Source organism: Salvelinus namaycush, chromosome 38, assembly GCF_016432855.1.
Source record: "Salvelinus namaycush isolate Seneca chromosome 38, SaNama_1.0, whole genome shotgun sequence".
In the NCBI taxonomy this organism is placed as follows: domain Eukaryota; kingdom Metazoa; phylum Chordata; class Actinopteri; order Salmoniformes; family Salmonidae; genus Salvelinus; species Salvelinus namaycush.
This window is the reverse complement of record NC_052344.1, coordinates 23,104,691-23,129,893: the sequence shown is the minus strand read 5'-3', so window position 1 is coordinate 23,129,893 and position 25,203 is coordinate 23,104,691. Positions and strand designations below refer to the sequence as shown.

The 25,203-nt window shown below is 49.8% G+C and overlaps 1 protein-coding gene across 1 annotated transcript in view; it reads right to left on the bottom strand.

Annotated features, from left to right (window-relative positions):
• Positions 1–25,203, bottom strand: part of LOC120032106 (CCR4-NOT transcription complex subunit 2-like) — a 46,753-nt gene that overhangs the window by 1,090 nt on the left and 20,460 nt on the right. The window contains exons 2-3 of the mRNA XM_038978047.1: positions 13,282–13,404; positions 3,930–4,002 (exon numbers count right to left, since the gene is read on the bottom strand). Of these exons, the coding sequence (XP_038833975.1) occupies positions 3,930–4,002; positions 13,282–13,404 (196 nt within the window). The remainder of the gene's footprint in view (positions 1–3,929; positions 4,003–13,281; positions 13,405–25,203) is intronic.

Below are 25,203 nucleotides of genomic sequence, written 5' to 3'. Positions count from 1 at the left end.
AAGCTCTGAAGACACTAGGCTATTTTCCTTTAAAATACTTGGGAAAACAGAGATTGAGTTTTTCAAGACAGCAGCTGACAGGAGAAGCCGATAGTGACAACATGGAACCCAGAGGACTACTGTATTTATATTGATCTGTGTACCAAGGTCGGCCTCAATTACACTTTCAACTCAGCCAATTCAATCCACTTCCTGAACTGAACAGGATATGGAATTGACCGCAATCCTTTCCTGTAGAGCATTATGCCATAGGTAGGACATATTAACCCAGCTAAAGGATCAGACCGGAGGACGTGTGTTTAGTCCCAAACGGCATCTTATTCCCCATTAAGTACACTACTTTTGACCAGAGCTCTAAATGCAGGCTAAGCCGTGACAGAATGCAGGCTAAGCCGTGACAGAATGCAGGCTAAGCCGTGACAGAATGCAGGCTAAGCAGTGACAGAATGCAGGCTAAGCAGTGACAGAATGCAGGCTAAGCAGTGACAGAATGCAGGCTAAGCAGTGACAGAATGCAGGCTAAGCAGTGACAGAATGCAGGCTAAGCAGTGACAGAACGCAGGCTAAGCAGTGACAGAACGCAGGCTAAGCAGTGACAGAACGCAGGCTAAGCAGTGACAGAACGCAGGCTAAGCAGTGACAGAACGCAGGCTAAGCAGTGACAGAACGCAGGCTAAGCAGTGACAGAACGCAGGCTAAGCAGTGACAGAACGCAGGCTAAGCAGTGACAGAACGCAAGCTAAGCAGTGGCAGAACGCAAGCTAAGCAGTGGCAGAACGCAGGCTAAGCAGTGGCAGAACGCAGGCTAAGCAGTGGCAGAACGCAAGCTAAGCAGTGACAGAACGCAAGCTAAGCAGTGACAGAACGCAAGCTAAGCAGTGGCAGAACGCAAGCTAAGCAGTGGCAGAACGCAAGCTAAGCAGTGGCAGAACGCAGGCTAAGCAGTGGCAGAACGCAGGCTAAGCCGTGACAGAACGCAGGCTAAGCCGTGGCAGAACGCAGGCTAAGCCGTGGCAGAACGCAGGCTAAGCAGTGGCAGAACGCAGGCTAAGCAGTGGCAGAACGCAGGCTAAGCCGTGGCAGAACGCAGGCTAAGCCGTGGCAGAACGCAGGCTAAGCAGTGGCAGAACGCAGGCTAAGCAGTGGCAGAACGCAGGCTAAGCCTTGACAGAACGCAGGCTAAGCAGTGGCAGAACGCAGGCTAAGCAGTGGCAGAACGCAGGCTAAGCAGTGGCAGAACGCAGGCTAAGCCGTGACAGAACGCAGGCTAAGCCGTGACAGAACGCAGGCTAAGCCGTGACAGAACGCAGGCTAAGCCGTGACAGAACGCAGGCTAAGCCGTGGCAGAACGCAGGCTAAGCAGTGGCAGAACGCAGGCTAAGCCGTGGCAGAACGCAGGCTAAGCCGTGACAGAACGCAGGCTAAGCCGTGAAAGAACGCAGGCTAAGCCGTGACAGAACGCAGGCTAAGCCGTGACAGAACGCAGGCTAAGCAGTGACAGAACGCAGGCTAAGCAGTGACAGAACGCAGGCTAAGCAGTGACAGAACGCAGGCTAAGCCGTGACAGAACGCAGGCTAAGCCGTGACAGAACGCAGGCTAAGCCGTGACAGAACGCAGGCTAAGCCGTGACAGAACGCAGGCTAAGCAGTGACAGAACGCAGGCTAAGCAGTGACAGAACGCAGGCTAAGCCGTGACAGAACGCAGGCTAACCAGTGACAGTATGCAGGCTAAGCAGTGACAGAATGCAGGCTAAGCCGTGACAGAATGCAGGCTAAGCCGTGACAGAACGCAGGCTAAGCCGTGACAGAACGCAGGCTAAGCCGTGACAGAACGCAGGCTAAGCCGTGACAGAACGCAGGATAAGCCGTGACAGAACGCAGGATAAGCCGTGACAGAACGCAGGATAAGCCGTGACAGAACGCAGGCTAAGCCTTGACAGAACGCAGGCTAAGCCGTGACAGAACGCAGGCTAAGCAGTGACAGAACGCAAGCTAAGCAGTGACAGAACGCAAGCTAAGCAGTGACAGAACGCAAGCTAAGCAGTGACAGAACGCAAGCTAAGCAGTGACAGAACGCAAGCTAAGCAGTGACAGAACGCAAGCTAAGCAGTGACAGAACGCAAGCTAAGCAGTGACAGAACGCAAGCTAAGCAGTGACAGAACGCAAGCTAAGCAGTGACAGAACGCAGGCTAAGCCGTGACAGAACGCAGGCTAAGCCGTGACAGAACGCAGGCTAAGCCGTGACAGAACGCAGGCTAAGCAGTGGCAGAACGCAGGCTAAGCAGTGGCAGAACGCAGGCTAAGCCTTGACAGAACGCAGGCTAAGCAGTGACAGAACGCAAGCTAAGCAGTGACAGAACGCAGGCTAAGCCGTGACAGAACGCAGGCTAAGCAGTGACAGAACGCAGGCTAAGCCGTGACAGAACGCAGGCTAAGCCGTGACAGAACGCAGGCTAAGCCGTGACAGAACGCAGGCTAAGCCGTGACAGAACGCAGGCTAAGCAGTGACAGAACGCAGGCTAAGCAGTGACAGAACGCAGGCTAAGCCGTGACAGAACGCAGGCTAAGCCGTGACAGAACGCAGGCTAACCAGTGACAGAACGCAGGCTAAGCCGTGACAGAATGCAGGCTAAGCCGTGACAGAACGCAGGCTAAGCAGTGACAGAACGCAGGCTAAGCAGTGACAGAACGCAAGCTAAGCAGTGACAGAACGCAAGCTAAGCAGTGACAGAACGCAAGCTAAGCAGTGACAGAACGCAAGCTAAGCAGTGACAGAACGCAAGCTAAGCAGTGACAGAACGCAAGCTAAGCAGTGACAGAACGCAAGCTAAGCAGTGACAGAACGCAAGCTAAGCAGTGACAGAACGCAAGCTAAGCAGTGACAGAACGCAAGCTAAGCAGTGACAGAACGCAAGCTAAGCAGTGACAGAACGCAAGCTAAGCAGTGACAGAACGCAAGCTAAGCAGTGACAGAACGCAAGCTAAGCAGTGACAGAACGTAAGCTAAGCAGTGACAGAACGCAAGCTAAGCAGTGACAGAACGCAAGCTAAGCAGTGACAGAACGCAAGCTAAGCAGTGACAGAACGCAGGCTAAGCCGTGACAGAACGCAGGCTAAGCCGTGACAGAACGCAGGCTAAGCAGTGACAGAACGCAGGCTAAGCCGTGACAGAACGCAGGCTAAGCCGTGACAGAACGCAGGCTAAGCCGTGACAGAACGCAGGCTAAGCCGTGACAGAACGCAGGCTAAGCAGTGACAGAACGCAGGCTAAGCCGTGACAGAACGCAGGCTAAGCCGTGACAGAACGCAGGCTAAGCCGTGACAGAACGCAGGCTAAGCAGTGACAGAACGCAGGCTAAGCCGTGACAGAACGCAGGCTAAGCAGTGACAGAATGCAGGCTAAGCCGTGACAGAACGCAGGCTAAGCCGTGACAGAACGCAGGCTAAGCCGTGACAGAACGCAGGCTAAGCCGTGACAGAACGCAGGCTAAGCCGTGACAGAACGCAGGCTAAGCCGTGACAGAACGCAGGCTAAGCCGTGACAGAACGCAGGCTAAGCCGTGACAGAATGCAGGCTAAGCCGTGACAGAACGCAGGCTAAGCCGTGACAGAACGCAGGCTAAGCAGTGACAGAACGCAGGCTAAGCCGTGACAGAACGCAGGCTAAGCCGTGACAGAACGCAGGCTAAGCCGTGACAGAACGCAGGCTAAGCCGTGACAGAACGCAGGCTAAGCCGTGACAGAATGCAGGCTAAGCAGTGACAGAATGCAGGCTAAGCCGTGACAGAATGCAGGCTAAGCAGTGACAGAATGCAGGCTAAGCAGTGACAGAACGCAGGCTAAGCAGTGACAGAACGCAGGCTAACCAGTGGAGTGCTCAAAGCCATGCATGGGATGGTGTAGGGACAGCGGACGAGCAGTGCTTACTTTGTGGCCCGTATAAACTGGCACCAAGCTGCGACAATTGACCTGACGACGATGGGGATGGAGATGCCAGCATCTGGAAGACAGGAAGCAGGAGATGCATGTTAGTGGAGGTTCATTCACTTGTCTTTCAGGTCACTTACAAGAGAAGGAACCTGGTCGGGGGTTTCAGTCAAAGATCTTTTCCTTTCACTTTACAAAGAAAGTCATCTGTTCTGTGGGATAAAAATGGTGTCTGATGTTAAATAAGCAGGGCTCCTTATTCTCCTCCTGTACTTCAGCTCTCTTGTATAGGCTACGTCACCTACACTCTCTTGTATAGGCTACGTCACCTACACTCTCTGGTATAGGCTACGTCACCTACACTCTCTTGTATAGGCTACGTCACCTACACTCTCTGGTATAGGCTACGTCACCTACACTCTCTGGTATAGGCTACGTCACCTACACTCTCTGGTATAGGCTACGTCACCTACACTCTCTGGTATAGGCTACGTCACCTACACTCTCTGGTATAGGCTACGTCACCTACACTCTCTGTCGGACCGGGCCAATTGGCTCTACTAGATGGAAGACAGCGTGTGTGGCTTTGTGTGGGTGAGCGGTTTGCTGATGTCAACGTTGTGAACAGAGGGCCCCATGGTGGCGGTGGGGTTATGGTATGGGCAGGCATAAGCTAAAGACAACGAACACAATAGCATTTTATTGATGGCCATTTGAATGCACAGAGATATCGTGACGAGATCCTGAGGCCCATTGTCGTGCCATTCATCCGCCACCATCACCTCATGTTTCAGCAGGATAATGTCGCAAGGATCTGTTCACAATTCCTAGAAGCTGAAAACGGCCTGCATACTCAGACATGTCACCCATTGAGCATGTTTGGGATGCTCTGGATCGACAGCGTGTTCCAGTTCCCGCCTATATACAGCAACTTCGCACAGCCATTGAAGAGGAGCGGGACAACACTTCACAGGCCACAATTAACAGCCTGATGAGGGGTTGCGCTGCATGGGGGAAATGCTGGTCACAACAAATACTCTTTGCTTCTCTGATCCATACTCCTACCTATTTCTACGGTATCTGTGACCAGATGAATATCTGTATTCCCAGTCATGTGAAATCCATAGATTAGGACCTAATGAATTCATTTTCAATTGACTGATTTCCTTATTATGAACTGTAAGTCAGAAATATCTTGGAAATTGTTTCATGTTGCGTTTATATTTTTGCTCAGTGTGGTCGGCTGTCATCAGGTAAAGCTGTACACCGTATGGTCGGCTGTCATCAGTCATCAGGTAAAGCTGTATAAGGTTATGGTTGGCTGTCATCAGTCATCAGGTAAAGCTGTATAAGGTTATGGTTGGCTGTCATCAGTCATCAGGTAAAGCTGTATAAGGTTATGGCTGGCTGTCATCAGTCATCAGGTAAAGCTGTATAAGGTTATGGTTGGCTGTCATCAGGTAAAGCTGTATAAGGTTATGGTTGGCTGTCATCAGGTAAAGCTGTATATGGTTATGGTTGGCTGTCATCAGGTAAAGCTGTATAAGGTTATGGCTGGCTGTCATCAGGTAAAGCTGTATATGGTTATGGCTGGCTGTCATCAGGTAAAGCTGTATAAGGTTGGCTGTCATCAGGTCAAGCTGTATATGGTTATGGCTGGCTGTCATCAGGTAAAGCTGTATAAGGTTATGGTTGGCTGTCATCAGGTCAAGCTGTATAAGGTTGGCTGTCATCAGGTCAAGCTGTATATGGTTATGGCTGGCTGTCATCAGGTAAAGCTGTATAAGGTTATGGTTGGCTGTCATCAGGTCAAGCTGTATAAGGTTGGCTGTCATCAGGTCAAGCTGTATATGGTTATGGCTGGCTGTCATCAGGTAAAGCTGTATATGGTTATGGCTGGCTGTCATCAGGTAAAGCTGTATATGGTTATGGCTGGCTGTCATCAGGTAAAGCTGTATATGGTTATGGCTGGCTGTCATCAGGTAAAGTTGTATATGGTTATGGTTGGTTGTCATCAGGTAAAGCTGTATATGGTTATGGCTGGCTGTCATCAGGTAAAGTTGTATATGGTTATGGTTGGTTGTCATCAGGTAAAGCTGTATAAGGTTATGGCTGGCTGTCATCAGGTAAAGCTGTATATGGTTATGGCTGGTTGTCATCAGGTAAAGCTGTATATGGTTATGGTTGGCTGTCATCAGGTAAAGCTGTATATGGTTATGGCTGGCTGTCATCAGGTAAAGCTGTATAAGGTTATGGCTGGCTGTCATCAGGTAAAGCTGTATATGGTTGGCTGTCGTCAGTCATCAGGTAAAGCTGTATGAGGTTATGGCTGGCTGTCATCAGGTAAAGCTGTATATGGTTATGGTTGGCTGTCATCAGTCATCAGGTAAAGCTGTATAAGGTTATGGTTGGCTGTCATCAGGTAAAGCTGTATAAGGTTATGGCTGGCTGTGATCAGTCATCAGGTAAAGCTGTATATGGTTATGGTTGGCTGTCGTCAGTCATCAGGTAAAGCTGTATATGGTTATGGTTGGCTGTCATCAGGTAAAGCTGTATAAGGTTATGGTTGGCTGTCATCAGGTAAAGCTGTATAAGGTTATGGTTGGCTGTCATCAGGTAAAGCTGTATATGGTTATGGCTGGCTGTCATCAGGTAAAGCTGTATAAGGTTATGGTTGGCTGTCATCAGGTAAACCTGTATAAGGTTATGGCTGGCTGTCATCAGGTAAAGCTGTATAAGGTTATGGTCGGCTGTCATCAGGTAAAGCTGTATAAGGTTATGGCTGGCTGTCATCAGGTAAAGCTGTATAAGGTTATGGCTGGCTGTCATCAGGTAAAGCTGTATATGGTTGGCTGTCATCAGGTAAAGCTGTATATGGTTGGCTGTCGTCAGTCATCAGGTAAAGCTGTATAAGGTTGGCTGTCATCAGGTAAAGCTGTATATGGTCGGCTGTCATCAGGTAAAGCTGTATATGGTTATGGTTGGCTGTCATCAGGTAAAGCTGTATAAGGTTATGGCTGGCTGTCATCAGGTAAAGCTGTATATGGTTGGCTGTCATCAGGTAAAGCTGTATATGGTTATGGTTGGCTGTCATCAGGTAAAGCTGTATATGGTTGGCTGTCATCAGGTAAAGCTGTATATGGTTATGGTTGGTTGTCATCAGGTAAAGCTGTATATGGTTATGGCTGGCTGTCATCAGGTAAAGCTGTATATGGTTGGCTGTCATCAGTCATCAGGTAAAGCAACCAACTTTAGGAGCAGAGAAAGATCAAAGTGACAAAGATGAAATGTTTAGTTTCCCAAATGATGGGGCTTTTACACAAGCGGTTTCACTACTTATTCTGTTCCTTTAAATCTAAAAATGAGACAAGCGTGTCTGTGGTCACATGATGATCAGTGTTTAGTTCTCTGGGACAGTCTAAATGAGAACAAGCCTGGCAGTTCATCATGTGATCAGTGTTTAGTTCTCTGGGACAGTCTAAATGAGACAAGCCTGTCAGTTCATCATGTGATCAGTGTTTAGTTCTCTGGGACAGTCTAAATGAGAACAAGCCTGGCAGTTCATCATGTGATCAGTGTTTAGTTCTCTGGGACAGTCTAAATGAGACAAGCCTGTCAGTTCATCATGTGATCAGTGTTTAGTTCTCTGGGACAGTCTAAATGAGACAAGCCTGTCAGTTCATCATGTGATCAGTGTTTAGTTCTCTGGGACAGTCTAAATGAGACAAGCCTGTCAGTTCATCATGTGATCAGTGTTTAGTTCTCTGGGACAGTCTAAATGAGACAAGCCTGTCAGTTCATCATGTGATCAGTGTTTAGTTCTCTGGGACAGTCTAAATGAGACAAGCCTGTCAGTTCATCATGTGATCACAGTGTTTAGTTCTCTGGGACAGTCTAAATGAGACAAGCCTGTCAGTTCATCATGTGATCAGTGTTTAGTTCTCTGGGACAGTCTAAATGAGACAAGCCTGTCAGTTCATCATGTGATCAGTGTTTAGTTCTCTGGGACAGTCTAAATGAGACAAGCCTGTCAGTTCATCATGTGATCAGTGTTTAGTTCTCTGGGACAGTCTAAATGAGAACAAGCCTGGCAGTTCATCATGTGATCAGTGTTTAGTTCTCTGGGACAGTCTAAATGAGAACAAGCCTGTCAGTTCATCATGTGATCAGTGTTTAGTTCTCTGGGACAGTCTAAATGAGACAAGCCTGTCAGTTCATCATGTGATCAGTGTTTAGTTCTCTGGGACAGTCTAAATGAGACAAGCCTGTCAGTTCATCATGTGATCAGTGTTTAGTTCTCTGGGACAGTCTAAATGAGACAAGCCTGGCAGTTCATCATGTGATCAGTGTTTAGTTCTCTGGGACAGTCTAAATGAGACAAGCCTGTCAGTTCATCATGTGATCAGTGTTTAGTTCTCTGGGACAGTCTAAATGAGACAAGCCTGTCAGTTCATCATGTGATCACAGTGTTTAGTTCTCTGGGACAGTCTAAATGAGACAAGCCTGTCAGTTCATCATGTGATCAGTGTTTAGTTCTCTGGGACAGTCTAAATGGGAACAAGCCTGTCAGTTCATCATGTGATCAGTGTTTAGTTCTCTGGGACAGTCTAAATGGGAACAAGCCTGTCAGTTCATCATGTGATCAGTGTTTAGTTCTCTGGGACAGTCTAAATGGGAACAAGCCTGTCAGTTCATCATGTGATCAGTGTTTAGTTCTCTGGGACAGTCTAAATGAGACAAGCCTGTCAGTTCATCATGTGATCAGTGTTTAGTTCTCTGGGACAGTCTAAATGAGACAAGCCTGTCAGTTCATCATGTGATCAGTGTTTAGTTCTCTGGGACAGTCTAAATGAGACAAGCCTGTCAGTTCATCATGTGATCAGTGTTTAGTTCTCTGGGACAGTCTAAATGGGAACAAGGAAAACAATGTTGAGAAACATGACTGTCTGAAAAACACCATTAACTGGTGTCATTTCCTTAAGCACATGGCACCTGAAATACGCAAATGGTGTGAATTATACCCCACAGTGAGAGAATATCTTTAGCACAGAACACAAATGGTGTGAATTATACCCCACAGTGAGAGAATATCTTTAGCACAGAACACAAATGGTGTGAATTATACCCCACAGTGAGAGAATATCTTTAGCACAGAACACAAGCGTGGAAAAAATTATAAACCAAATGTGTGATGAGGATATTATTGAGATAATCCATCTATTTTATAGGGGAGACAAATCCATCCTCTGACTGGAAGCTGTATGACACAGCAGACTACTAGAAGTTCTCTGAATTCTTCCAGACTGGACTAAACCTGCCCTACTGCCTGCTCCTTGAACCCAAGAACTCTGGAATTCTCCGGAATCCCGTCCCACCTATAGAACCCAGGGCAGGCTGGTGTCACATTCCATCAGCACGGCTCGTTACCTCTGACCTGAGGGACGTTTCTGGGCTGGACTTAGGACCTGCTCTGAGGCTGGGCTCAGAACATCTCGTTATCCTTTCTACCAGAGTGTCCTACTCACTGTACTGGTATGAAGGTACAGAACCTAGTCCAAGCTGAGCTGCACATCTTTGAGGATTAGATTCCCGGGACCACCCTTACGTTAACATGTACGCAGGCATGACTGAGATAAAGCTGTCTGCTAAATGGTATATTACATGATGATTTATTCTCTTTGTCCTCAGATCTAATGAGAGGTGATCACAGTGTTGAGGTTATAACACATTTATCATCACACACACTAGCAGAGTCCAGTTTAGCTGGCCATAAAATAACCCTTTAGATGTCAGAGTCCCAGTTCCACTACTGCTCTGCTAAGAAGCTCCTTGTACAGAGAGTCTAGATGCCCATCAGATGTGTCTGCTTACCAGGAGCTATTTAGAAGTCCTTTAAAGTCCTGGGAGTCTAAACTATTCATTAGACAAGCACCAGTCAGTAGAGCTGTTTTCAGACAGGTCTGGTTTCAGGACAGATGACGTTCTCTCTAGGTTCAGTAGAGCTGTTATCAGACAGGTCTGGTTTCAGGACAGATGACGTTCTCTCTAGGTTCAGTAGAGCTGTTATCAGACAGGTCTGGTTCCAGGACAGATGATGTTCTCTCTAGGTTCAGTAGAGCTGTTTTCAGACAGGTCTGGTTCCAGGACAGATGATGTTCTCTCTCTAGGTTCAGTAGAGCTGTTATCAGACAGGTCTGGTTTCAGGACAGATGATGTTCAGTAGAGCTGTTATCAGACAGGTCTGGTTTCAGGACAGATGACATTCTCTCTCTAGGTTCAATAGAGCTGTTATCAGACAGGTCTGGTTTCAGGACAGATGATGTTCTCTCTCTAGGTTCAGTAGAGCTGTTATCAGACAGGTCTGGTTCCAGGACAGATGACGTTCAGTAGAACTGTTATCAAACAGGTCTGGTTCCAGGACAGATGACGTTCTCTCTCTAGGTTCAGTAGAGCTGTTATCAGACAGGTCTGGTTCCAGGACAGATGACGTTCTCTCTCTAGGTTCAGTAGAGCTGTTATCAGACAGGTCTGGTTCCAGGACAGATGACGTTCTCTCTCTAGGTTCAGTAGAGCTGTTATCAGACAGGTCTGGTTTCAGGACATATTATGTTCTCTCTCTAGGTTCAGTAGAGCTGTTATCAGACAGGTCTGGTTCCAGGACAGATGACGTTCAGTAGAGCTGTTATCAGACAGGTCTGGTTCCAGGACAGATGATGTTCTCTCTCTAGGTTCAGTAGAGCTGTTATCAGACAGGTCTGGTTCCAGGACAGATGACGCTCTCTCTCTAGGTTCAGTAGAGCTGTTATCAGACAGGTCTGGTTCCAGGACAGATGGTGTTCAGTAGAGCTGTTATCAGACAGGTCTGGTTCCAGGACAGATGACGTTCTCTCTCTAGGTTCAGTAGAGCTGTTATCAGACAGGTCTGGTTTCAGGACAGATGACGCTCTCTCTCTAGGTTCAGTAGAGCTGTTATCAGACAGGTCTGGTTTCAGGACAGATGACGTTCTCTCTCTAGGTTCAGTAGAGCTGTTTTCAGACAGGTCTGGTTCCAGGACAGATGACGTTCTCTCTCTAGGTTCAGTAGAGCTGTTATCAGACAGGTCTGGTTCCAGGACAGATGATGTTCTCTCTAGGTTAAGTAGAGCTGTTATCAGACAGGTCTGGTTCCAGGACAGATGATGTTCTCTCTCTAGGTTCAGTAGAGCGGTTATCAGACAGGTCTGGTTCCAGGACAGATGATGTTCTCTCTAGGGGTTTAATACCGCTTCTCTGACAGATGAGCCAGAGGAGAGAGCTGAGGTACCCGTTTTGAACAGTGCGGTGAGCCTTAAACCAGCAGAATTCCCTCAGAGCAGACTGTGTGGGTGATAAACACTGATATGTTATTGGCTGATATAAGAAGCCCTTATATGGCTGTTAGCCTCCATTATTATGGTGTCTATGGTAAAGCATGGGGACAAACCAAAATGACCACACCATCAGTAGTTTGTCCCCTCACCCACAGTGTGGTCCTGCTCTGAGGTTAGAATATAAATGCATTCCTCTGCCTCCCACAGAGTTGGGTTCAGTCAGTCTGCCTCCCACAGAGTTGGGTTCAGTCTGTTCTTCTCAGGGAGGGAACGTAGCCTTGGAGCAGTGGGCACAACTGATAACGTCTGTTGTTGTGGGACTGGGAACATGATGACGGGTACTCAGACTCAAGGATCTTTCTCAAAAATATTTCCTTATCAAACAGCATTGGAGGAGGAGATCTAAGGCTCTCCATAACTTGTCCAGGAGAGAGGACCGGAGGAACTGGGGGTAAAACTCGACAGAGACCAAGTTCTGTCCTCAGCATATTTCCTGAGTCTTCTCCTGACTCCTGTATGTTTGACTGTCTGTGTGACTAACAGGCTGGAGGTGAAGACATCATTATGAAGGGAACCTCTGATGATCACAACACACAGATGCTTGTTAACTGAGGGGTTGTGTGTCCTTGGCCGTCTGCCCCGTCTCTGGTCCCAGAGAACACCGTAGGTCCATTGTTCCTTCCCACACACAAGAGTGTCAACTAACCAACAAGGTTCGTCCTGAGTAGCTTCTGAAAAGGCTATCTATTTACTATATAAACACCCTACTTTTGACCAGGGCCCACAGGGTAGTGCACTACATAGGGAATAGGGTTCCATTTGGGACGCAAGCCTGATTGTATTCCCAGAGAACTGAAGGAAAACTCAGAACTCTTCAGGCACCAGATCAAGGTGGCCTGCCCGGGTCTTTGGCACCAGAAAGCAGACAGAGGCGGTGTAGTCTCAATTCTGCCGGGAGTCAACGGCTCCAATGTGGACTCTGATTAACAAATGGAAGGAGTCCCAGGCAGAGGTTGTGTCCCAAATGACACCCTATCCCCTGAGTTCCATATTCTCCTTTCATAGGAGCCCTGGTCAAAAGTAGTGCACTATATAGGGAATAGGGTTCCATTTGGGACACAGACAGAGTGAAGGCTCTATTGAACTCTGAGACCTGGGTTATGAATACCTTGTTCTGCTCTGCTCTATGGATATCCTGTCTAGATAGACCTGGTTAGATATCATCCTTCTCTATGGATATCCTGTCTAGATAGACCTGGTTAGATATCATCCTTCTCTATGGATATCCTGTCTAGATAGACCTGGTTAGATGTCATCCTTCTCTATGGATATCCTGTCTAGATAGACCTGGTTAGATATCATCCTTCTCTATGGATATCCTGTCTAGATAGACCTGGTTAGATATCATCCTGTCTAGACAGACCTGGTTAGATATCATCCTGACCAGGTTAGATTTAAGCCTTCTCTATATATAGATATCCTGTCTAGATAGTCCAGGTTAGATGTCATCCTGTCTAGATAGATGTAAGCCTTCTCACGTGGTCAGTCACATAGCAGATGAGTGTTCATCTCGTAGACACCACTGTTAGGATGTTCCATATCTAGATGTAGTAATGTCACCATGTGACTCATCTGTATTAACTGTAACTAAGAGTGAATGAGTCATGTCCACTTCCCTATTAACCACACGACCAGACACATATTTAACCTAACCACGCACAGCTACTGAGGCAAAGCAGAAACGGCAAAAGATCAGCTTGGAAAATAATGCCATAGCAACAGAAACAAACTTACATGACTGCAATGAAGCCATAAACTGAGCAGCTGGAGCGGCCGTTCACCCCCACATCAACCCAGACCCACAGAGAGACAAGTAGTTGACCCTCTATGGGTTTTACTGATTGAGTGACAACTGACCAATCAGCCACCTCACAATAGGGGGGGGGGGGGGGGGGGGGGGGGGATGAGGTCAAAGGTTGTAACATGCTGGTAGCATCACTTACGTCTTTGTCTGACGGATGTGGGAACATGGATGACTGGCCATAATACATAGTGTCATCGGGGTAGTCACTCTCCACCCCCTCTACAAACCTCTTTCTGGTAGCACTAAACATGCTGTTAGTCACCTGTAGAGGGAGGAAAGGAGGAAAGGGTTTAGGACACAGGTCACCAACTGGTCGCTATCCACAAGGCATTCCTAGTCGATCACCAAACATTTATGGAGAAAAGACAACGATAAAGGCTGGAGCTACATTTATTATTATTATTTGTGTTGCCCTGTTGGCGGTGGGTGCACTCGATTCAGAAGCCCTGTTGGCGGTGGGTGCACTCGATTCAGAAGCCCTGTTGGCGGTGGGTGCACTCGATTCAGAAGCCCTGTTGGCAGTGGGTGCACTCGATTCAGAAGCCCTGTTGGCGGTGGGTGCACTCGATTCAGAAGCCCTGTTGGCGGTGGGTGCACTCGATTCAGAAGCCCTGTTGGCGGTGGGTGCACTCGATTCAGAAGCCCTGTTGGCGGTGGGTGCACTCGATTCAGAAGCCCTGTTGGCGGTGGGTGCACTCGATTCAGAAGCCCTGTTGGCGGTGGGTGCACTCGATTCAGAAGCCCTGTTGGCGGTGGGTGCACTCGATTCAGAAGCCCTGTTGGCGGTGGGTGCACTCGATTCAGAAGCCCTGTTGGCGGTGGGTGCACTCGATTCAGAAGCCCTGTTGGCGGTGGGTGCACTCGATTCAGAAGCCCTGTTGGCGGTGGGTGCACTCGATTCAGAAGCCCTGTTGGCGGTGGGTGCACTCGATTCAGAAGCCCTGTTGGCGGTGGGTGCACTCGATTCAGAAGCCCTGTTGGCGGTGGGTGCACTCGATTCAGAAGCCCTGTTGGCGGTGGGTGCACTCGATTCAGAAGCCCTGTTGGCGGTGGGTGCACTCGATTCAGAAGCCCTGTTGGCGGTGGGTGCACTCGATTCAGAAGCCCTGTTGGCGGTGGGTGCACTCGATTCAGAAGCCCTGTTGGCGGTGGGTGCACTCGATTCAGAAGCCCTGTTGGCGGTGGGTGCACTCGATTCAGAAGCCCTGTTGGCGGTGGGTGCACTCGATTCAGAAGCCCTGTTGGCGGTGGGTGCACTCGATTCAGAAGCCCTGTTGGCGGTGGGTGCACTCGATTCAGAAGCCCTGTTGGCGGTGGGTGCACTCGATTCAGAAGCCCTGTTGGCGGTGGGTGCACTCGATTCAGAAGCCCTGTTGGCGGTGGGTGCACTCGATTCAGAAGCCCTGTTGGCGGTGGGTGCACTCGATTCAGAAGCCCTGTTGGCGGTGGGTGCACTCGATTCAGAAGCCCTGTTGGCGGTGGGTGCACTCGATTCAGAAGCCCTGTTGGCGGTGGGTGCACTCGATTCAGAAGCCCTGAGCACCAGATAGGCAAAGTGTTCCCATTTTCAACCATTTCATTTGTTTAAAAATACAAACTCCACCTACCCGGCAGACTGGGAGATCTGTGGCTAAATCAAGTGGGCCCGCTGCACTGGCCAATCGGACAGCTGAAATCACCATGCCTACAGCTTCCATGGCCCCGGCCACAGCAAAGTCTGATACTAGCCTACGTGAGATGTCATACCTTTTAAAACCATGACCAGAGAGAGACTGTCAAAGAATACAGCAAAGAGCTGCTGTTTTTAATGAGGGAGTTCATGTCCATCTTTATTCAGCACGGTCACTGTTTTTATTCAACACTACTAGAAAACATAACAAGCTCTTCTGCCTACTTCCACTCCCCCTGCAGAGGTTAATGGTACATTAACAAGTACTGAGCAGTAGATCTTGGCTTGCTTGTTGACTGGGAAAGTGATCTGGACTCAGAAAAGGTTGGTGACCACTGGTTTAGGACAACATGGAGTGACTGACAACGAGTGGTGATAGCCAATCACAGTCTGGAGCTGGCCATAAGCCCCTCCTCCCTGTCAAAGTCCTTGCCAATAGGAGCCAGGGGTCACCTCCACATGACCAGATGCTTGTCCCTGGCCATGACAAAAACAAAGTGATTAACCAGTCATAACTAGCCAATGGCAATGCAGATTACACAGTAAGCAACCAATCGATTAAACACTGGATATGACATCATGGAACACCCTGCTTCTTCGTTCTAGAAACTTTTTAAAAACACAAATTAACAAACTTAGTTTTGCCCATCCATCCTTTTAAAAAATAATTTCATCTTGGTATGTAAAGCGTCTTTTGCATAAAGCCTGTGCCATAAAAATATATTTACATACAACACCACTCTCCTAACTCTGGTGGACTCGAGGTTCTGGTTGGTCACATAGCTGAACAGTGGAAGTCATTGATCATAGGAGTTGGATTAGCTGGTTTGTTGACAACAGCCGACCTGACCTACTGGAGCAGACAGCTTCAGTGAGGTCAGGTTGACTTATCATCCTAAAAACACATGTCTCCTGTGGAAGAGGCTACTCTATCATGAAAGCACAGAGTATCAACCCTCACACACACACAGCTCATCTAATAGTATTACCTTTTAGCAGATAAAGTGTTCGGTGCAACGTCACTGTCCTCAGCTTTATGGAAAAGCTTCTCTGAATAGTGATATTTTTTACGTGTTTCTTTAATAACTATCTGGCCATGAAAACAACCAGCTGAAAAGTAGGCCGGGACACAGTATCTTTGAGTTCCCAGATGCCTTCATATTGTAACCTACTTCTGAAATGATGTTTTCTACATGTCCCTTTTTGAAGCAAAAATTCTCCATCTAGTCTTGTAGCACAAACTAGACATCTCGGACCCTTTTTACAGTTTAGGCCCAAGACCGTTGGCTAGGCCAAACTACTAACTGAAAGGGATGAGGCTAGGCCAAACTACTAACTGAAAGGGATGAGGCTAGGCCAAACTACTAACTCTGTATCTGAAAGGGATGAGGCTAGGCCAAACTACTAACTCTGTATCTGAAAGGGATGAGGCTAGGCCAAACTACTAACTCTGTATCTGAAAGGGATGAGGCTAGGCCAAACTACTAACTCTGTATCTGAAAGGGATGAGGCTAGGCCAAACTACTAACTCTGTATCTGAAAGGGATGAGGCTAGGCCAAACTACTAACTCTGTATCTGAAAGGGATGAGGCTAGGCCAAACTACTAACTCTGTATCTGAAAGGGATGAGGCTAGGCCAAACTACTAACTCTGTATCTGAAAGGGATGAGGCTAGGCCAAACTACTAACTCTGTATCTGAAAGGGATGAGGCTAGGCCAAACTACTAACTCTGTATCTGAAAGGGATGAGGCTAGGCCAAACTACTAACTCTGTATCTGAAAGGGATGAGGCTAGGCCAAACTACTAACTCTGTATCTGAAAGGGATGAGGCTAGGCCAAACTACTAACTCTGTATCTGAAAGGGATGAGGCTAGGCCAAACTACTAACTCTGTATCTGAAAGGGATGAGGCTAGGCCAAACTACTAACTCTGTATCTGAAAGGGATGAGGCTAGGCCAAACTACTAACTCTGTATCTGAAAGGGATGAGGCTAGGCCAAACTACTAACTCTGTATCTGAAAGGGATGAGGCTAGGCCAAACTACTAACTCTGTATCTGAAAGGGATGAGGCTAGGCCAAACTACTAACTCTGTATCTGAAAGGGATGAGGCTAGGCCAAACTACTAACTCTGTATCTGAAAGGGATGAGGCTAGGCCAAACTACTAACTCTGTATCTGAAAGGGATGAGGCTAGGCCAAACTACTAACTCTGTATCTGAAAGGGATGAGGCTAGGCCAAACTACTAACTCTGTATCTGAAAGGGATGAGGCTAGGCCAAACTACTAACTCTGTATCTGAAAGGGATGAGGCTAGGCCAAACTACTAACTCTGTATCTGAAAGGGATGAGGCTAGGCCAAACTACTAACTCTGTATCTGAAAGGGATGAGGCTAGGCCAAACTACTAACTCTGTATCTGAAAGGGATGAGGCTAGGCCAAACTACTAACTCTGTATCTGAAAGGGATGAGGCTAGGCCAAACTACTAACTCTGTATCTGAAAGGGATGAGGCTAGGCCAAACTACTAACTCTGTATCTGAAAGGGATGAGGCTAGGCCAAACTACTAACTCTGTATCTGAAAGGGATGAGGCTAGGCCAAACTACTAACTCTGTATCTGAAAGGGATGAGGCTAGGCCAAACTACTAACTCTGTATCTGAAAGGGATGAGGCTAGGCCAAACTACTAACTCTGTATCTGAAAGGGATGAGGCTAGGCCAAACTACTAACTCTGTATCTGAAAGGGATGAGGCTAGGCCAAACTACTAACTCTGTATCTGAAAGGGATGAGGCTAGGCCAAACTACTAACTCTGTATCTGAAAGGGATGAGGCTAGGCCAAACTACTAACTCTGTATCTGAAAGGGATGAGGCTAGGCCAAACTACTAACTCTGTATCTGAAAGGGATGAGGCTAGGCCAAACTACTAACTCTGTATCTGAAAGGGATGAGGCTAGGCCAAACTACTAACTCTGTATCTGAAAGGGATGAGGCTAGGCCAAACTACTAACTCTGTAACTGAAAGGGATGAGGCTAGGCCAAACTACTAACTCTGTAACTGAAAGGGATGAGGCTAGGCCAAACTACTAACTGAAAGGGATGAGGCTAGGCCAAACTACTAACTGAAAGGGATGAGGCTAGGCCAAACTACTAACTCTGTATCTGAAAGGGATGAGGCTAGGCCAAACTACTAACTCTGTATCTGAAAGGGATGAGGCTAGGCCAAACTACTAACTCTGTAACTGAAAGGGATGAGGCTAGGCCAAACTACTAACTCTGTAACTGAAAGGGATGAGGCTAGGCCAAACTACTAACTCTGTAACTGAAAGGGATGAGGCTAGGCCAAACTACTAACTGAAAGGGATGAGGCTAGGCCAAACTACTAACTCTGTATCTGAAAGGGATGAGGCTAGGCCAAACTACTAACTGAAAGGGATTAGGCTAGGAAAAACTACTAACTGAAAGGGATGAGGCTAGGCCAAACTACTAACTCTGTAACTGAAAGGGATGAGTCTAAGCAAGAGCATAAAACAAAGCTCAACCTTGGGATGTTTTGGAGAACAGAAAACGGTTCTTTGTCAGCAAATCCAGGCCAAGGACATTGTGGAATACAGTAGGCAGCTGGACGACCTTGAGAGGATGTTTGAAAACCAACTGGAAGCCTATTGAGTAAACTATTGTACACCGTCAAAATCACACAAAAATAAAGGAATAATCCATTAGGACGGACCCAAGACAACATGGTCCACCCTCTGTAGGAACACTAACAGCCTAACTATTCATCTGCCACACCAGCTACCAACAGCCTATGTTATGAACTTAAACCAATATGAAAAACCTTCACCTTCCCGTCTCACACCACAGCAACTCTGAGCAGGAAGCTCACGACAGACTGGCCTACACAAGGACCATCTAGGGTGTATTCATCAGGAGGGTACGACACTCCAGGTCACTCTTGGTCTAAAACTAGACACAACGGACCGACCTATTTTCAAATAACTGCTCCTTTTTTCTGGCCTAAAATTTTAATTTTCACAAACAAATCTGCTCCCAAAAACACATTCAAATAATAAGCTGTATCTACCAATCCAAAGAGAGGAATAGGCGGGCGCTTGACAGCCTGCTGTCGACAACGAATCCCATTGTTGGGGGCCGGGACAAATCCCATTGTTGGGGGCCGGGACAAATCCCATTGTTGGGGGCCGGGACAAGCATCTGGTCATGTGGTGGTGACTAGATGTAGACCAGTCATCAGGACATTAAGGAGTAGGGAGGTAAAGGATGGTGGTGACTAGACAGCCCGCTAGGAGTTTGCCAAAAGGCAACTAAATACCCTTTAGACCATGAGAAACAAGAGTCACTGGTCTGATGAAACCAAGATTGAACTCTTTGGCCTGAATGCCAAGTGTCATGTCTGGAGGAAACCTGGCACCATCCCTACGGTGAAGCATGGTGGTGGCAGTATCATGCTGCGGGGATGTTCTTCAGCGGCAGGGACTGGGAGACTAGTTAGGATCGAGGCAAAGATCAACGGCGCAAAGTACAGAGAGATCCTTGATGAAAACCTGCTCCAGAGCGCCCAGGACTTTAGACTGGGGCGAAGGGTCACCTTCCAACAGGACAATGACCCCAAGCACACAGTCAAGACAGCGCAGGAGTGGCTTCGGAACAAGTCTCTGAATATCCTTGTGTCCCAGCCAGAGCCCGGTCTTGAACCTGATTGAACATCTCTGGAGAGACCTGAAAATAGCTGTGCAGTGACGCTCCCCATCCAACCTGACAGAGCTTGAGAGAATCTGCAGAGAAGAATGAGAAAAACTCCCCAAATACAGGTGTGCCAAGCTTGTAGCGTCATACCCAAGAAGACTCGAGGCTGTAATCTCTGCCAAAGGTGCTTCAACAAATTACTGAGTAAAGGGTCTGAAAAATTAGGTACATTTCTATATATCTTTTATTTTTTAAATGGGCAAACATTTGTTTTTGTTTTGTCATTATGTGGTATTGTGTGTAGAATGATATGGGAGGATTGCATGTCAATCCTCCATCACCCACCTATTGAGTTGAATCTCCATTCTAGTGAATCCAACTCCATGGTGCTGCTGCCTGCTACCAACCAACCGTTCTGTTCAGCGGGTTATCCAGGTCAACAACAAACCCAGCAGGAACCCGCTCTGCCTTTCTTCCTGCATGGTGCCTGTGTTTCACACAACAGCCAATTACAAGCCTGGGAACACCTCACACTATTATATAGACTAGTACCATTTGATAACCCTACTGGTACTACTGATGAAGGCAGCACTGATGAAGTGAGAGGGAAGAGGCTTTTTGTATAGACGTGAAAGGATGTAATCTGTCTGCCCTGAAGAAGAGTTCAAGGCTTTAGATTGATTGTCTTAACAGTTTGGTTCTGGCTGTTAAGGGAGAGGGTTGAGGAGAACATCAGACTGAAGTTGGTAGATTCAGAGAGCACTGAGTGCAACGTCCACAATGTGGCCAGAGTCAGGCAGATGGATGTGGCTGATGTCTCCGGCTGCTTCCGACACGGAGCAGTCCAGTTATGAAACTAACATAAGGTCTTACATAGCCGGACTGCTGTGTATCAGTACAGAAAGTAGGAGTCATGTTTAGAACACTCTATAGGTAATGAAATACACATAACATGGCCTGACAGCATCTGTAACTAAACACAACCGATCGGCTGAGCCAATAATACTGTAATAACAGTGTCACCTATTTTTCATACATCTGTTCTTCTTCTGCCTCGTTCAAAACCGCCATCTGCAAGTTTAAACATGTCCTATCTATACATACGAGTCTGGTCCCGGTGAGAGAGACAGGCACCTGGGAGTCAGTGTGTGAAGTGGGCATCTTCCTCAGAGCAGCTGGGACTCCCTGCCCGCCTCGGCGCCCACCTACCTCCTTCCCTCCCTGACTGACTGGCTCCCTGCCTGACTGACTGACTGGCTCCCTGCCTGACTGACTGACTGGCTCCCTGCCTGACTGACTGACTGGCTCCCTGCCTGACTGACTGACTGGCTCCCTGCCTGACTGACTGGCTCCCTGCCTGACTGGCTCCCTGCCTGACTGACTGGCTCCCTGCCTGACTGACTGACTGGCTCCCTGCCTGACTGACTGACTAGCTCCCTGCCTGACTGACTGACTAGCTCCCTGCCTGACTGACTGACTAGCTCCCTGCCTGACTGACTCCCTGCCTGACTGACTCCCTGCCTGACTGACTGACTGCCTGCCTGACTGGCTCCCTGCCTGCCTGCCTGCCTGGCTCCCTGCCTGCCTGCCTGCCTGGCTCCCTGCCTGCCTGCCTGCCTGCCTGACTGGCTCCCTGCCTGCCTGCCTGCCTGACTGGCTCCCTGCCTGCCTGCCTGCCTGCCTGCCTGACTGGCTCCCTGCCTGCCTGCCTGCCTGCCTGCCTGACTGGCTCCCTGCCTGCCTGCCTGCCTGCCTGACTGGCTCCCTGCCTGCCTGCCTGCCTGCCTGACTGGCTCCCTGCCTGCCTGCCTGCCTGCCTGACTGGCTCCCTGCCTGCCTGGCTCCCTGCCTGCCTGCCTGCCTGACTGGCTCCCTGCCTGACTGACTGACTGGCTCCCTGCCTGACTGACTGACTGGCTCCCTGCCTGACTGACTGACTGGCTCCCTGCCTGACTGACTGACTGGCTCCCTGCCTGCCTGACTGACTGGCTCCCTGCCTGCCTGACTGACTAGCTCCCTGCCTGCCTGACTGACTAGCTCCCTGCCTGACTGACTGACTGCCTGCCTGACTGGCTCCCTGCCTGCCTGACTGGCTCCCTGCCTGCCTGACTGGCTCCCTGCCTGCCTGACTGGCTCCCTGCCTGCCTGCCTGCCTGCCTGACTGGCTCCCTGCCTGCCTGGCTCCCTGCCTGCCTGCCTGCCTGACTGGCTCCCTGCCTGCCTGCCTGCCTGACTGGCTCCCTGCCTGCCTGCCTGCCTGGCTCCCTGCCTGCCTGACTGGCTCCCTGCCTGCCTGCCTGCCTGACTGGCTCCCTGCCTGCCTGCCTGCCTGACTGGCTCCCTGCCTGCCTGCCTGCCTGACTGGCTCCCTGCCTGCCTGCCTGCCTGGCTCCCTGCCTGCCTGCCTGCCTGCCTGGCTCCCTGCCTGCCTGCCTGCCTGCCTGACTGGCTCCCTGCCTGCCTGCCTGCCTGCCTGCCTGCCTGACTGGCTCCCTGCCTGCCTGCCTGCCTGCCTGCCTGACTGGCTCCCTGCCTGCCTGCCTGCCTGCCTGACTGGCTCCCTGCCTGCCTGCCTGCCTGCCTGACTGGCTCCCTGCCTGCCTGGCTCCCTGCCTGCCTGCCTGCCTGACTGGCTCCCTGCCTGACTGACTGACTGGCTCCCTGCCTGACTGACTGACTGGCTCCCTGCCTGACTGACTGACTGGCTCCCTGCCTGACTGACTGACTGGCTCCCTGCCTGCCTGACTGACTAGCTCCCTGCCTGCCTGACTGACTAGCTCCCTGCCTGACTGACTGACTGCCTGCCTGACTGGCTCCCTGCCTGCCTGACTGGCTCCCTGCCTGCCTGACTGGCTCCCTGCCTGCCTGACTGGCTCCCTGCCTGCCTGCCTGCCTGCCTGACTGGCTCCCTGCCTGCCTGGCTCCCTGCCTGCCTGCCTGCCTGACTGGCTCCCTGCCTGCCTGCCTGCCTGACTGGCTCCCTGCCTGCCTGCCTGCCTGGCTCCCTGCCTGCCTGCCTGCCTGGCTCCCTGCCTGCCTGACTGGCTCCCTGCCTGCCTGCCTGCCTGACTGGCTCCCTGCCTGCCTGCCTGCCTGCCTGACTGGCTCCCTGCCTGCCTGCCTGCCTGACTGGCTCCCTGCCTGCCTGCCTGCCTGGCTCCCTGCCTGCCTGCCTGCCTGCCTGACTGGCTCCCTGCCTGCCTGCCTGACTGACTGGCTCCCTCCCTGCCTGCCTGCCTGCCTGGCTCCCTCCCTGCCTGCCTGCCTGCCTGCCTGGCTCCCTGCCTGCCTGCCTGCCTGGCTCCCTGCCTGCCTGCCTGCCTGCCTGGCTCCCTGCCTGCCTGCCTGCCTGCCTGGCTCCCTGCCTGCCTGCCTGCCTGGCTCCCTGCCTGCCTGGCTCCCTGCCTGCCTGCCTGCCTGGCTCCCTGCCTGCCTGGCTCCCTGCCTGCCTGCCTGCCTGGCTCCCTGCCTGCCTGCCTGCCTGGCTCCCTGCCTGGCTCCCTGCCTGCCTGCCTGGCTCCCTGCCTGCCTGCCTGGCTCCCTGCCTGCCTGCCTGGCTCCCTGCCTGCCTGCCTGGCTCCCTGCTGGAGCTCCAGAGCCGGACACGCCTCAGGACTACCACTCCTGCCAGGAACAGTTCCTATCAGTGGACAGTGTACTACACACAGCACTGCCAGCAGCAGAGACGCCACCTGAGGAGCACCACTCTGACTTCCTCTACCTGACACGGACACATATGTGCTCCACACTAGTGTTGGACGGTATACTGAAACTCCATACTAGAACATGAAAAACGCTCCGTGGAGCAGAGGCAGTGGAGGAGAGGAGAGGAAAGGCAGTGGAGGAGAGGAGAGGATAGGAAAGGCAGTGGAGGAGAGGATAGGAAAGGCAGTGGAGGAGAGGAAAGGAAAGGCAGTGGAGGAGAGGAAGTGGAGGAGAGGAAAGGAAAGGCAGTGGAGGAGAGGAAGTGGAGGAGAGGAAAGGAAAGGCAGTGGAGGAGAGGAAAGGAAAGGCAGTGGAGGAGAGGAAAGGAAAGGCAGTGGAGGAGAGGAAGTGGAGGAGAGGAAAGGAAAGGCAGTGGAGGAGAGGAAGTGGAGGAGAGGAAAGGAAAGGCAGTGGAGGAGAGGAAAGGGCAGTGGAGGAGAGGAAGGGCAGTGGGTGGAGGGAACAGAATAATGCCAACACCTCACCTCCAGTCCTGACAGAAAGACTGATGTCCCACCATTTAGCTGGAGATAAATCAAGATGGACGCCAGAAGCACTTACTGATTAAGTGTCAGGAATCAGAAGTGGACCAGGACCCACTCACAGCCAATACACTACAGTCTGGCTCTCTGACAAGAGTAGAATACTAGAGCAGGCTATACTGGGAGACAAAAGAAACGTCTTGTCCTCCCACTGGAATCAGACAGATCTGGATCTGAGGGGAACCAGTCGTCTGTTCTTTCAACTGACTAAAACTACCATTTCAAACCTTGCTTACGTGTCTCTCTATCATGCCTGGGAATACATGGGAACAGATTTCCCAAATTAAAATCACTTGGTGTTTTTACAGTCTTATGGTCCAATGAAAATTTAAAAAAAAAAAATAAACAAAATGGTTGATTTTTATTTGTTCAGAAAACTTAGGGGCCCAAACAAAAGCAAGCCAACCCGCAGGCACTGAGCTGGTCTGCTGCTTTAAGAGCACTGTTTTATGGAACGCAAATGACTCCAGAGGGAGCCTGATGGAAATTGATTTGGGCCGGACACATGTCTCCTTCTCCTTCTGCAGCGACCACAGCAACAGTGTTAACGGCGCTGTCCGTGGTGCTGAAGCTGCAACGTAAGACATTTCTAGTTTCTTACTTGTTTTTCCCCCTGACTGAAAAGCTTCGTTACAGAAATCCCTCATTTGTTTAGGATATACATGCCCTATTCCCTCAAACCTTGCTCTCTTTACGTGACACATGTAAGCATCGCATGCATGTGAACAATAGGGACTGACCTATAGCCCATCATAACCACATTAATAACTTGGTTATAACTAACTCCAACACCGTAACATGTGTAAAAGTATAATTGATGCAGAGGACGTGAAAAATAAACTCCAAACAGGAGACTGCTGGACTAAAGAAATCTCAGCTGACCAACAGTGTCCATTCATCAACCCTTGGTGGAACAGAGGGTGAATTTGGAGGCTGCTTGTATTCAGCTCCAACTTCTCTCGTAGTGAGACTCCTCTCATCAAACCCTGCTCTTTCAGGGCATGATCACTGGGAAACATAGCAACTTCCTCTCATCAAACCCTGCTCTTTCAGGGCTAGATCACTGGGAAACATGGCGACTTCCTCTCATCAAACCCTGCTCTTTCAGGGCTAGATCACTGGGAAACATAGCGACTTCCTCTCATCAAACCCTGCTCTTTCAGGGCTAGATCACTGGGAAACATGGCAACTTCCTCTCATCAAACCCTGCTCTTTCAGGGCTAGATCACTGGGAAACATGGCGACTTCCTCTCATCAGACCCTGCTCTTTCAGGGCTAGATCACTGGGAAACAGTGACTTCCTCTCATCAAACCCTGCTCTTTCAGGGCATGATCACTGGGAAACATGGCAACTTCCTCTCATCAAACCCTGCTCTTTCAGGGCTAGATCACTGGGAAACATGGCAACTTCCTCTCATCAAACCCTGCTCTTTCAGTGCT